This window comes from Anser brachyrhynchus, assembly GCF_964034855.1.
Source record: "Anser brachyrhynchus genome assembly, chromosome: 8".
In the NCBI taxonomy this organism is placed as follows: domain Eukaryota; kingdom Metazoa; phylum Chordata; class Aves; order Anseriformes; family Anatidae; genus Anser; species Anser brachyrhynchus.
In genome coordinates, this window is record NC_137702.1 from 21551513 (window position 1) to 21565457 (window position 13945).

At 49.5% G+C, this 13945-nt stretch overlaps 1 protein-coding gene across 2 annotated transcripts; it reads right to left on the bottom strand.

Annotated features, from left to right (window-relative positions):
• Nucleotides 1–3215: 3215 nt before the first annotated feature.
• On the bottom strand, nucleotides 3216–13787 carry LOC308198707 (uncharacterized protein). Of its 2 annotated transcripts, none has more exons than XM_080601600.1 (7): nucleotides 12121–13787; nucleotides 11498–11691; nucleotides 10108–10428; nucleotides 8542–8844; nucleotides 8074–8394; nucleotides 7480–7578; nucleotides 3216–6817 (listed from the first exon to the last, which is right to left on the bottom strand). In XM_080601600.1, exons 2-7 carry the CDS (start codon nucleotides 11529–11531, stop codon nucleotides 6051–6053), a joined length of 1845 nt encoding a protein of 614 aa, XP_080457726.1. In that variant the 5' UTR covers nucleotides 11532–11691; nucleotides 12121–13787; the 3' UTR covers nucleotides 3216–6050. The 2 variants fall into 2 exon arrangements, with proteins under 2 accessions (XP_080457726.1, XP_080457725.1); XM_080601599.1 differs by having other exon boundaries at nucleotides 7414–7578.
• Between the last annotated feature and the right edge of the window lie 158 nt (nucleotides 13788–13945).

The window sequence follows — 13945 nt, forward strand, 5'->3', positions numbered from 1 at the left end:
AGTGCCTGTCCTGACCTTTCGTGCTAGTCCTGCTCTCAACCCACACGTGCATCTCCTGAGCCTCTTCTGGTCACAGGGGTGAGGCAAATGTGATGTGAAATGCAGCTAGATAGTGTTAAAATGCTGCTTGCAGTTTTAGGTCCCGAGTTTTAAGCAGTGTGGTTGTTTTCTTCATGTTTGTGGATGATTTTGAATACTCTCAGTCAATGTGGAAGCAAGAGTGTGGAATGTAAAGGTTTCCCCACAGTCCTGGGACCCTCCAGATAATTATTGTAGGGAAGGATTTGATGATGCCATTAAATAGATTAATACATTTAAATGCTTGCCAATAAAACCATCACCAGCTACCAAAGCCAACGTCCGGTTGCATAAGTGTTTGTAATCCTCCTCTACTGATCTTTTTTTCATACTTATTTAGTCTGCAAAGTTGCCACTTGGTGACAGGGCTGACTGGTTCTGCTGTGGACTGTATTACATGCAGCCCTGCTACGTGTGAGCAGCCTGATCCCTGCATGTGGAGCAGCCCTTTCTGGTTTTACATTCCCTACGTGACAGCCCTGCCGTGAGTGGCTTTTCCCCATGTTTCATTGTAGGTGCCAGGCATGTTCAGATGCGTGGGCTGCTTGCAGGGGACTGATTTGCCCTTATCCCTTGCCTTCTGGGAGTTGCCTAGGATTTCAACCTTACGTTCATTAATTATAGAGGCTGAGTGTTTAGAAGAATGCATGCAAGACTTTGGTCTGGAGTGTAAAGGGGTGTCTTTGGACACCCCTTTGTTTCTGTGTGTGTTTTCTTCCCTGTCCTCAGACATTCGTCTCCCATTGACCGAGCAGCTGGAGGGAGCCTGGCTTTGATAGCAGTCTTTCCTGCTTTTCTGCAACATCCTGATGTGCAAGGTGTTGTGCTGGGTTTGTGGTCTGTCCCACTGGCTACATGGTTCCCACAATTTGCCTGGCTGTACCTGGTGCTTGCACCAGCACAGATTCCCGTTCCTGTCCCCAGAGCAGAACTTTGTTCTTCCTTTGAGAAGGAACCTGTGTGGTCCAAGGCTCCTCTCTGCAGACAAGCTCTGACTGTGGAAATGGGGGGGTCATTCCTTCTACAGCTCCAGGAGTTCATCCCCTTCAACACAGAGAAAAGAGTGGCTTCATTCAGCTTAATCCGAAAATGTGGGAAGAGACAGAGCACCGTGATCTGGAACTGTTTCCTGGAGGCAGCTGAGTGGTCCTGGGTTGCTGGGGCACAGGAAGGAGCAGGCATCCAAGGAGGGGAGGCTGTTTCCACCTCCCATTTTGAAGCATGCTGCTGCCTGTGCTTTGGCCCTGAGGATTGTCAGCTCTCGAGTGCCCTCGCCAGGGATCTGCAGAGCCCTCTCTCCTCGGAGCGAGATGCTAACGGCAGGGAGAGGCCAGCGAGGGGCTTCTCAGTGCTTTGCCCCTTCCCTGTGCTGGGAGCACTGGGAGAGCTGAGGTCGCTGCCCATCGCCCCTCATCCTGCCTTCTTTCAGCTTCAGGCTGTGCTGGTGCAGAGGGGTGAAAAGAGATGTGGCAGGGTGTGCCTGTCTCAAGGGCTGGGATGCTGCAGGCAGAGCAGGGGCCTTTAAGCACTGGGGATGGTATGTTTATGGCAGCGGCACGCTCACACGTATAATCAGTGCTAATGCTGTGGCGGAGCAGTCCAGCCTGGCCTTCCAGAACTGGTTTTGCCCCTAAGCTGAGCAGCTGTGTAATCTTCAAGGTAATTTTTAGGTTTGCTGAGCGCCTTGTTGCAGCACATGGTTCCCTGCAGAATTAGAGCTGCAGGGGGAGCTTCCGCCCTCCCCTGCTTCCCTTCGAAAACACGGCTGCGTCCTGCTTCGGATGGGGCTCGGTGCAGGGATCCAGTACCTCTCACCTTGAAGATCACGGGGTCCTGCAACCCCAAGCTCCTCTCTTGGCACAAACAATTGTGGCAGGTAATTTTGCGTATATTACAGCTATGTTTTTACCAACGCATTGTCAGACTTCGGTGTCTCCATGACCAAAGGACATGCAAACATGATTTCCATCACGAAAGGAGGAAAGACTCATTCAGGAATTTGTCTTTTTTTTTTTTTTCCCTTCCTGGTGGAACAGTTCCTGCTAGTGATAGGAGATAAAATAGAGATAGTATGGGGGGGAGGGGGGGATGCATTTTTTTTAGTAGGCCAAATAGAAAAAATGATTTATTCATTCTTCTGTAGATTAGGAATCAAAAAAATCATAAAAATTTAGTATTAGCATTGACATAGCAGCAGGCAACTGATGAGCTCCAGCCTAAACCGTGGCCTTGCAGTGCTTGAGCAGTGTGCGTGCATGCAGGGAGATGTGCTTCGGGACGGGATGAACAGAGCGTGCAGGGGAGAGATGAAGGGAGGAAGGGAGATGAAGGAAGGAGCTGCCCTTGGCACAGGGAAATGTGGTGCCCAGGAGGAATAAATTGTTTTACCGTGTCCTGCTCCATCCTGGTCCAGCACTGAGCAGTTGCAGCAGACAGGGTGGGAAGAGGAAAGCTTTCCCTCCTCCAGAGCTGTTGTGGGTGCGTCTGGCTGCGGCCCGCATCCCTGGTGTCGCCTGGTGGTGTCCCTCGCGCTGTCACCCTGCCCTAGGGAAGCACCCACCTCCTGCTGCCCGAGTTGTGGTGTTTATGAATGAACTTTAGTCCAGAAATGAGATGGTTACCCAAATCCCTGTGCGGGATAAACCAGCTGAGGGCCTTGCTGAGGTCGTCCCCCCCCTCAAACTGACCCCAGGGCACAGGGGGTCTTGCTTGGTATGCATTAAAGAGCCTTTCTCTGTGCTGCTGCAGGTTTAGCCCTCAAGTTACAACAGTAGGAACCATTCTTGCTCTCAGTTCAACCTTTCCTTGCATCGGGTGCAAGGATGATTGTGCTGTTTACCAACACACATCATGATGAGCATGACATCCGGGGGCGAAAAACATACAAAAACAATGCACCCTTCCAGATAGAGCTGCTCTTGGAAAGTATTTGGCTGCTCTGTTCGGGTGACTTCTGAATTCAGAGGCAAGACTGAAAAAAGCTCCCTCTGTTTAAACTGGAGCCAGGCAAAATAATTCAGCATAAATGTTAAAATTTGGGTGTGCTGAGGTGTTGTGAAATGGTGTGGAACAGACTTTTTTTCCCACCACGAATACAGTGGAAGGGTGTTGAAATGAGATATATTTGCTGCCTAAACTTTTTCAGTTGTCAGTGGGTTTATTTAATTATTATCATTAAATATTATGCAAACTTCAGTATGTTTCAGTTGGGGTTGCACTCGGCAGCTGGGTCTATCCGAAGCAGTTTGTGAGGCTGCTTTTAGTTTTGGGCTTAGCTGAACAAGCTGTGGTTATTTGTGTAAACAACTGAGAAAAAGGTTGTTTAGGGTTCTTCCAGGAAAAGCAAGTATTCACTTTGTTTGCACAATTACAGCCCTGACCTAAATAAAACTTTATCCAATATGATGAGCTCTTTTGCTTAGTGAACTGAAAATAGCTAGAGAAAAGAACAGAATACAGTAAGACTACATCTCAGTTTGAAGACTTTGCTGGTTTCTTTCACAATCTCATTTATTTTTAAATAGAAGTCTTGTTTCAGAAGCAAGCAGATTTTTTTTCTTTTTTTTTTGTCTTTAAAAGGTCATAAAAATATATCTGTATTAGAACAGCTTTGCTGGATGATGCTTACAGTGAGGTGCCCAAGCAGCATGAAGTTGCCTTGACTATGCATTATACACAGTAGATAAAACTGGTAGTGAGTTAACTTTAAAATACTCATTTCCTTCAAGATATTTTCATAACATGATTAATGCTTTGCCAGTTCTTACATCAGCGCCAATGCTGAACCATGCAGAGCAGAAGCAGTGTTTTCTGTTACCAAAGTAGTGGATAGCAGTTTAATAAAAAAAAAATAAAATAAAAAGAGGAAGGGGAGGAAGCAACCGGTATCTTGTACAAAATCAAGCCCTGAGGCTGGTCTGCTGATGCTGGGCTCCAGCATGTCTAGCCTGCTGTTTGGCGTGGTTAAAACTTCTGCAAAGGGACACTTCATGTCTAACCCACAGCTAACGCTGCAGGGGTAACTCAGCTCCCTGTCTCCAATGGAGATAAGCATCACTAAGTGTGGGGTAGTGGATAAAATGCTGTCAGGTGTGGAGAGAGTGGGCAACACCTCGTAAGTCTTGTCTTCCTGTGCCTGGTGTCGTAAAGAAATGAAATGTCTGCTCTTTGGTTCCAATTTGAACAAATAATCCCCTCTTCCTTCTTTTTGTCCCCTGCTCCAAGTTTATGGCCACAAATCTCCCATGGGAGGACAAGGCACGTGGCGGAGGACAGAAGAGACGGGCTGTGATTTCAGGCACTGGCGTGAACAGCTGAGCCAGCAGTTGGGCAGATCAGCAAGGCACCGTTGGCAGGAGACCCGGCCAACATGGGGGTCCGGGGAACTCAGATGCACTGCTTGTAAAACCAGCGACCTGTTCTCGATTTGTGTCTTGTTCAGACGCAGACTCAGCCTCTGCAAGGCTTCAGTCTGTGCTGTCTGTACAGAAGCAAGCCGTGCTGTGCTCCAGCAGGCAGGATTGTAGGCACGAGGGGCTGACACTTGGGGCAGGCTGCTGGGTTATTATAAATACTTCAACCTGTGCCTGCTCCTAGGTGCTCCCTGAGTTAGCAGCTCTGCCCCAGCACTCCTGCAGCAATTCAGTGTGCGCGGCCACAGCATTTGCAGGACTTGGCTTTCTCTCCTTGGGGTGCAGAAGAGGAGGTACGGTAAGAAACCAGCCTGCTTAAGGGTTTCTGGTGTTCATGCCAGAGATTTTTTCTTTACTAGTTGGTATCAGCTCTGCTCCCAGTTGCTCTAATAGCAGCCAGAGCACCACCTGCCTGGCAGGAAGGGAAATGTACCTTTGGTGGGCAAGGGCCTGGTGCGCTGCCTTATGTGGTCTGAAATAAATATCAGTGTTATCATCTACATTCATCAATAAAAGCTGGGGAGGGGCAGGCAGAATCGCAGAAAGCAAGCCAGGGAACTGCTGGGCTGCAAACACTCACGGTCCCTGGGCAAGGCCTAGTGCATGAGGAACCACCGTGGAAAAGCCGTGGAGGGGCATGAGGGGGCATTTTGTCAGCTCGCTCCTGTCTTGACCCCAAGGGCTCGCCCTCTGTGCAGGGAAATGGCTTAGAGATGCCTCCGAAGGCTTCCAGCCCTAAGTGCAGATCAGATACCTGTGTGAAGAGGAACCGTGTAGGACCAAGGCTGATGCATCAGCCCAAAGAGATGCTTGTAGCCCTGTGGTGGCAAATGGATCACAACCGAACTCTTTTAAGAGGTAGCATTAAGTTAAACTCTATTACTCATTCCTTTACCTATGTGATCCCTTGAGGCTTCGCACCATCAGAGCGATAATGAAGTGGTTTGTGTTTCGTTGTTCTCTGTTTTCAGAACGGCATAAGGGCCGCTCTGTGTGGGGGATTCCCCTGTTTTTGTGTAGTGTTTAAGTGCTGACAACTTTAATTTTTTTGTAATTGACGTTTGGAGGAATTCTGGATTGCAGGTTTGTTTGAACAGATGGCATTTAGGATCTGGCCTTTGGGTCTAAATCAGTCAGTGGAGCTGTATCAGGACTGACTGGTCAAACCCTTGACTAGCAAACTGAATTTCTTTTTGAAGCATGACTTCAATATGTTGGGTTTAGGGAGTTTGACCTTCCTTTGTTCCACTTCCTGCAAAGCACTGTTTTTCCTCCTGCCTCCCCACATTGTAATGTGCTCCTGTGCAACTAGCAGTCTAAAATATCAGCTCTTCCCAGCTGTCAGAAGGAAGCATACAGTCATTTACCTTCAGCTAGCCAAAAGGCCTGGATCAATTTGTACCTGTCGAACTCTTCCCAGGAAGAATGGGAAACAAATTGTAGAGAAATAGCACGGGGGTGTTACGAAGTGAATTCCTTGTTCATTTGTGTCTCTGCCTGCACCGGGGCTGGCCAGGACTGGCTTTCTAGTCCTTCCCAGGACTCTGGCAGCCTCTGTCCCTAGGTTTTGGTGTGGATGTGGCACCCCCCCTTCTCAATGTTCTGCACCGGATGGATTGGTAGCACCAGGTGGGAGATGCGGCTCCACAGCCCACTCATCTTGTCAGAGTCCATGCGGTCGTAGGAGCTGGGGGTCCTGGCACTGGTGAACTTGGCCCAGAGGAAGTCGCGGACCCTCTCTTCCACCCACTGGAGGCTGATCTGGGTCTCCAGCACCTCCTGCTCCAGCAGCACGGTCAGCAGCAGGGCCACATCCTTGAAAACAGCACTTTCGTGGTCGCAGTACTTGTAGAAGATGAGGGTGGCCCCTGCCGGCAGCAGCTCGAAGCGGTGTATCACCGCAGCACGGTACCCAGCCTGGAAAGCTGAACTGAGCTCTGAGTCCATGTTCAGCTTGGCCTCGTCACTCTGAAGGTCAGATACATCCCTGCCATCGATCTGCACCGTGCTGGCATGCAGGGCGGCCGAGTAGGCGTCAGCCACCTGGGTGCTAAGGCACCGCAAGGTCCGTTCAGCCTGGCGGGCAGCCGTGAGGATGATGATGGCCGGCTGCGTGGGCTGGGATGTGTTGAGGTGCTTCTGCAAGAACTTGCGCCCGCGAAACCACAACTGGGGATTCTGCCCAGGAAACTTGTCCTGCAGCTCGTTGAAATGGGACAGGAAGGCCTCCACTGTGGGGTTCCTGGGGGCCGGCTGGGACTTGGCGGTTGAGTTGCTGAAGAAGAATATGCAGAAGACGAGCAATGCGAGGCCCAGAATGACAAGTCCTGCTCAGCAGGGAAGAGATAGAAACAGGGAACAGCAGTCAGTCCCAAGCGACCCACAATGATATGCTGAAAAGTAGCTACAAGGGCTTTTTTCCCCCTCCTTGACCTTCCCCCGTGACAGCAAAGTGGTTCAGGTAGGCACGCTCTCTGGGGTCCCAGGAACGGTGAAGAAGCTGCTTGCTCCATGCTGTAGGATCCGTGCTCCTTCACACCAGCCGGGGGGGCTACAGCTCCACAGATGGAGGCAGGGCTACAGCTTTGTAATTACAGTGCAAAACTGAGGAAATTACAGCTGGCCACAAGCTTTCTCCTATCCCCTTGCCCCCTGCCTCTGTTTTCTTTATGGTTTGTTAGCATTTGGAGCACCTGCCTCCATGTATGGAGGTGGCAGACCCAGCTAAGTTAGGCAGCTCCTTAGCTGCCTTCCTCCTCCTACTGGCTCAGACATCCCCCATCTTTAAGGGGATGGATTGCTTTCTTTACTTGTGAGCTGTTTCCCCAAAATCCCTATTGCCTGATGAGAAGCAGTTCCCTCGAACCCTTAGAAGACTGTGAAGGATCCCGAGAGAGAAGAAGAATTAAATGTGCTTCATTACTTGTTCCTGGTGGATCAGGGCCTTCTGGTCGATGAGTAACGCACAAGGGAAGCTTCTTTTCCTCACCTTTCTGTAAGCTGAACTCTTTAGTCTTCTCCTGTTCTGTATTTTGACTGGTGACGCTCCGCAAGCATGGCTGAGCCTCTGGCTGTGGGGCTGCATGTCCTACAGTGAGAGAAGGCAATTTGTCACTCGCTGTTGAGGGAGCGGATAAGTTGGGTTGTGAGACAAGTAACAGAGCTTTCCAGAGCTCCCAGCTGTAGAAAAGAGTTAGAAGTTAATACTGCTTTGAGTTAATGCTACTTTGAGCCTTGGCTCTCCTTGCTTTTCAGTCAGGGAAAGGAGAAAGACCAACACAAAGCCCAGCATGGGTTCATGCCTTTGAAAGCAGGACAGCACCCAAAGAGGGGGAGGGGGGGAGAGGGAGGGGGGAGAGAGAGAGAGAGAGAGAGAGAGAGAGAGAGAGAGAGAGAGAGAGAGAGAGAGAGAGAGAGGGGCACCAGTTAATTTTGTGCTAAGGAGCAAATACCTTCTTTCTTGCTTGACTCCAAAAACCTGACAACAGCCACTAGAAATCTCATTATTCCATTTTTCCAATGCCTATGCAAAGCACAGGCGTGCACACAGAGAAGCAGCAGCAGTGTGCAACCACCAGCTCACCTTTTGTCCCATGTCTGCTCCTTAATGTGCTTGAGGATTCCCTCTCCTGTGTTTCTTGCTCTGTGTGCTCTCCTGGCTCCTGACCTAGGAGAGGGACACCGGTGCTCTCCTCTGCTGAGAGGCCCTCGGTGACATCTTCTGTGGCGTTCATATCTGAATGTGCCATTTTACTCTCAGAGCTCAGTGACTTGCTTCTTGATAAAGCATCTTCCTCTGCTGTGCGGGAGCTTTCACGTTGCCTGCCTATCTCCAGGTCCTCCTGAGTTTCCTGGAGGACATTGTTGTCTTCTTTGCTGTCCATTTTGTCTTGGGCCAGCACGGCTGTAGGGAGTGAAATTCATAGACCTAGGGTTAGCTTCTTTCAGCACAAGGACCAGCCACCTTTTCTCCTGTTCTGCCTCCTCGAAGGAAAGGCCCAGGTTATCAGCATTTTGGAAATGCAGTACACGCAGATGGGGAGAGACTCACCTCTGTCCGAGTCATCTTCTTCCCGAGGTCTTTCTGAGACACCATCTCTCGTCTCCACAGATTCTTCCAGTGATGCTTCAGTTTCCTGAGGAACCTTCTCCTCCACTGTGGGGTCAGCTAACTCTGAAAGCTTCACCTCTTCCCCAAAAGCAGTTGGTGGGTTACTCACCGAAGAGTCCTCCTCTGGGTTGCAGGAGGTCTCAGGACACCTGCTTGTCACTTGGTGCTCAAGTGTTTCTTTGGGGGGCTCCTGGTGTGCAGGATGCTCTGCTGTGCTCTCCACCTCACCTTGGGCTGGCCCAGCTGTTGGGATCAGAGTTCACAAGCTCAACTAGCCATGCAGGAGATGAGAATACCCAGTGCTTCACCACCACCCTGTAAAACTCCCAGTTCCTGCATATCAGGAACACCTACATGAGCTGCTGTGGAGAAGAGTTTACCACAACCAGCCATCATCACCAATGAATCACAATGCCTTATGTCTAGGCAGACGGCTCAAATTGGCCTCTACGTTTTTTGACTGTAGTAGTGGCCATACAATGACCGATCGCTCTCAGAGATGCAATCCTTTCTCCAGACTTTGACCTGTCCAATGCTGGTAGCTTTGGTTTTTAAAGCTCAAATGTTATCACCACAGTGTGGTGGGTTGGCCATGGCACAGCTGAGCACCCAGGGTGACCAAAAATGAGAAAACTTGTGAGTCAAGCTCAAGGCAGCTGAATAGGTGAAGGAAGTGGGGGTCACAAATGATGCAATCACCTCCCCCAAGTGGACCGATGACCAGAGAGTCTCCATGCAATGGCCAGCCACATCTCCCCCTTCTTCTTCCTGTTCCTCAGTTTTATTGCTGAGCATGACATTACAGTGTATGATCTCTGGTTAATTTGGGTCAGCTGTCCCAGCTGCCCCCCCTCCAAATCTTTTGCCCATCCCATCCTACTTGCTGGGAGAAAGAGAAAGCCTTGAGGCTATGCAAGCACTGTTCAGCAGTAGCCAAAACACAGGTGCATTATCAACACTTTCTGTTACTTTATTTTTAACCACAAATCCCAAACACAACACCCTACTGGCTGCTATGCTGGAAGTTAACTCTATCCTGGCTAGGGCCAGTGCCCAGCATCCTATGGGGACTGGCAGTCCCTTCATTAAATGGTACGTTGCCAGATCTTCCCCAGACAGTAGTTTTCCTAGGCTGGTAAATTAACATGATAGACTTGAAGAATTTCTAAGTCTATCTAGTTTATTTCTGTTGAATGTTGGCCATAATACTCATTGCCTCCATGCAACGGCCACCTTGGAAGCCACCCCCATCTCCGCCACCTTCTTCCCGTACCCCAGCTTTTATTGCTGATGGGGCTACTCTTCCAAACAGCTATGTTAACATAGAAACAGCAAATTAAACCCAAATATTAGAGCATAATGCAACAGAGACATTCTGAGGCTGAACATAAGAATTTGCAACTTATTCTGAATCTTACAAAACCAAACTGTGGCTCAAATTTCAACTGTTATTTGTGGAAATTACTTATGACTGATCAAGCACTACAAAGAGCACTACCAGCTCACCTTTTGTCCCATGTCTGCTCCTTAATGTGCTTGAGGATTCCCTCTCCTGTGTTTCTTGCTCTGTGTGCTCTCCTGGCTCCTGACCTAGGAGAGGGACACCGGTGCTCTCCTCTGCTGAGAGGCCCTCGGTGACATCTTCTGTGGCGTTCATATCTGAATGTGTCATTTTACTCTCAGAGCTCAGTGACTTGCTTCTTGATAAAGCATCTTCCTCTGCTGCGCAGGAGCTTTCACATTGCCTGCTTATTTCCAGGTCCTCCTGAGTTTCCTGGAGGACACTGCTGTCTTCTTTGCTGTCCATTTTGTCTTGGGCCAGCACGGCTGTAGGGAGTGAAATTCATAGACCTAGGGTTAGCTTCTTTCAGCGCAAGAACCAGCCACCTTTTCTCCTGTTCTGCCTCCTTGAAGGAAAGGCCCAGATTATCAGCATTTTGGAAATGCAGTACACAAGGAACTCCTTCCTCATTTGAAAACAGAGAAAAGCTGTGCTTGTCACATGTCAGAACATGCTGTTCTTTGGACTTTTACATTCTTTGTTGCTTTGTTCCTGTTGTTACAGGAGCAACTCTGAATGCCTAGGACGGGTCTGATAAGATTATAGCATCAAGGTATCAATGAAATGCTCATGTATAAGAAGGCACCAGGAGGATGTAAGTGCACGGTAGGAACTGTGCAAGTTCCTCCGCAAGGAACGCGGAGGTGTCCTGCTATTCAAGTTGAGCACAAGCAGTGCTCCTTGCCCTGCCAATTCTGTAGGTTTTGCATCCCTGGGTGGTGGAAAACTGGCTTACTATTTAACATCTGCAGATCTGTGGCTTCTGGCCTCTGCAGAATTTGGATCTTGCACTTGAGCTGAACTGTCTCGAGCCCACCTGGCAGATACAACCCGATGGGACTCACTTCTTCACTGAAAGCCTGTTTGTTGTTAACTCTGGGCTTCTCCTTGCAGGTCCATCTGAGATACCTGTGTTCAACAGAGCCTCCTCCTCCTTGACTGGTCACCAGAGGGAGGTGACTCTACCCCTGCCACCTACCATGCATAACCCTGCTGCTCTACCTGATTGCACTTACACTTGGCAGCTGGCCCAGAGGAGGTGTTCCCTTCCCTGCAGCCCATGTTACAAAGCTGTTTGCCATGGAGAATACCAGGAACAAAGTTCTTCTAGCCTGCAACTCTATTGTTAGCCCTTCTTGTGCTGCTGTGCTGGACACAAAACCTGAACTTGTTGCTGACCAGAATCCGAAAGTGAAGGTAAATTGTTACTACGTGGCCTGGAGAAGAAGGGATTTTTCTCAGCTTGTGATTTTGTTTCAGTTTCCATTGTCACTGTTGAAATACTCTTGTGATGGGATTTTCCCAGGAGATGGAGCAAGTGCAGGGTTTGCTTACCTCCAGGCAGATCCACACTTGGATTCTTTTCCATTTTCTTTCTCCTGTGGGGTCCCAGCACCTTTTACTTCACTTTCTCCTTTGCTTGTGCGGGGATTTGTCTCCCTGCTGGTGGGGTGGCTGACCAAGTCCTACCACCAGCAGGGCCACCATCCTGCCTTGGCCTCAGGAACTGCAGCTGAACACCTGTAGACCTGATAAGCATAAACACAGCCGTGGTGATTCATGGTGGAAGAGGAGGATCCTCCCTCCATGCTCAAAATTATTTGGGAGGCATGAAAATGGGTGCATGTAACTGGTACTGTATGCCACGAACCTTCAGCGACGAGCTCAACGCCTGCCTGCTGGCCAGCAACAGGCAACGTGGAAAACTCCTGAGAAACTCTCCCCACTTGAGCTGGGTTCATGCAGATCAAAGATCTCAATACCCAGCCGTCACAGCGGCTGGAGGGGAACCTTTCCCCTTGGCTCCTCTACAGCTCAGTTTTCTTGCTAAAAACAAGATTTAGGAGTGTGGGGGTTTATTTATGGCTCTCCTGGCCTGGCTGCTGTCCCTCCCTTCTCTGTGCCGTTCCCACTTGCCGAAAGGGAAGCACAAAGCCGCCGTGCCCTCGGACACTTACCTGGGCAGGGCTGGAGCCGGTTGGGGCTGTGAAGAGAAGCAGCGAGGCGGCCAGCGATGGCCCCGGGGCTTGTCCTTCCCGGAGGCCCTTTGGCTCGGCTGGACAGCCCTTATCCCGAACGCGCCCTAAATCCTCCGCTGCTGTCGGCGCGAGGGTGAACCCTGCCCTTCCACGGCTGCCCAGGCAGGCTGCTGGGAGCTGTAGTTTTCCTCCCTCCTCTCCAGTGCTGGCAGCTCTTCCACCAGGAGAAGGAGGGCCGTCATTCCCGGAAGCGTTCAGTGTTGTAACTCCTTTTGGACTGTATTTCTGGCTGCATTTCTGTGCTGTAGGCTTAAATACATTTGGGCAATGCTTTTCAAAAATAATAATAATAATATATCTTGCTGTGCCCACAGAGGGTGCAGATATGTTCCAACCTTACAGACCCCTGCCCCAGGACCCATTTCATGGGAAACAGTGGCATGGAGCAGGGCAAACTGAGGAAAGGCATTGATGCAAGGGACAGAGGCTGCAGCCCATCGGGTCAGCCTGGAACCTTTCTACCATCTGCAAATGGCTGAGACGAAGCACAGGGAAAGGTGACTGAAGCAGTGCCGGTACAGGGCAGAGTCTGGGAGTGGGACTCTTCAATTTGGAGAGCAGAAGGCTGACAGTGGGGAGGGTTAATCCACGTGGTGTTATCGCTCACCAAACCCCTCGTTACTAGAACTTGAGAAACTTGCAAAACAGGCAGCACATTAGGTTTGAGTGGGCAGAAAAAGTACTTTTTTTATGCTATGTGCAGGAAACTTCCAGACCTTCCTGGCACAGGGGTGTTGGAGGCAGAGTTTCAGGATTAGACTCATTTGTGGACACCAGGTCTGTAAACAGTTAGTGCAGGACTGAGTGGGGAAATATCATTTAGGTGAAGTGCAAAAGCCCAGCCCCATGCCGTGGTCTGCTCTCCTGCTCCCACAGCATCCTGAACTCGTGTACTGGTGATGTACTGGGTCTGGCTGGGATGGGGTTCACTGTCCTCACGGCATCCCATAAAGTGCTGTGCTTTGAGTTTTGGCTGTTGCTGAACAGTGCTTGCACAGCATCAAGGCTCCATTTCCAGCCCCCCAAAAGCCAGTAGTCCCAGACAAGAGGCTGGGAAGGGACACAGCTGGGACAGCTGACGCTAACTGCCCAAAGGGATACTCCATCCCTTATAACCTCAAGTTCAACCCTAAAAACTAAGGGCAAGCAGGAGCAGGGGCATTTGCTATGAAGGTGTTCATCTTCTGAAGCAATTGCTGTGTGTGCTGAAGCCGATCTTCCCAGGAATTGCCTGGACATCACCTGCTGATGGAAAGTAGAGAGATTTTTTTCTTGCTTCTGTGAGCAGCCTTTGCTTTTCTTTCATTAAACTACTTTTAATTAATCTTTTAATTAATCTTGACCCACAACTTTTTTATTTATTTATTTTTAATCCTATTATCTCCCCTTGTCCTGCTGAGGAGGGGTCTGTGAGATGACTTTCTTCCTTTGGTGTTCACAGTCATTGGATATGAGCTGGTATATAGAACTGCAGCTCAACAGATCTGTCCTTTAACTTGTTTAATGATGGATTTTCTCTAAACAGGAATAAAATTTCTCTCAATCTGAAGAATCAACAGTGTTTAGTTGGCTTACAAAGGACACATTTTTGAGTCCTGCGTAGCTATTTACATAATATATTAATTTAATAATATGCTTCTTGTGAGCAATGTGATACTGCTTGGTAGCTGTAGTCACACCAGGTCACCTGCCAGGTCAGAGATCATAAGTCATGCCTCCAGCAGGTCTTTTCCTACCTAATTTG

Bases quoted from the DNA above. Each gene is read 5' to 3' on its own strand.
- LOC308198707 (XM_080601599.1), bottom strand. From the start codon at position 11,531: ATGGAAAAGAATCCAAGTGTGGATCTGCCTGGAG. The intron at 8,395-8,541 runs GTGAGTCTCTCC...CACTCCCTACAG, and splicing joins AGAAGATGACTCGGACAGAG to CCGTGCTGGCCCAAGACAAA. The intron at 7,579-8,073 runs GTGAGCTGGTGG...CTCTCACTGTAG, and splicing joins GAGCAGACATGGGACAAAAG to GACATGCAGCCCCACAGCCA.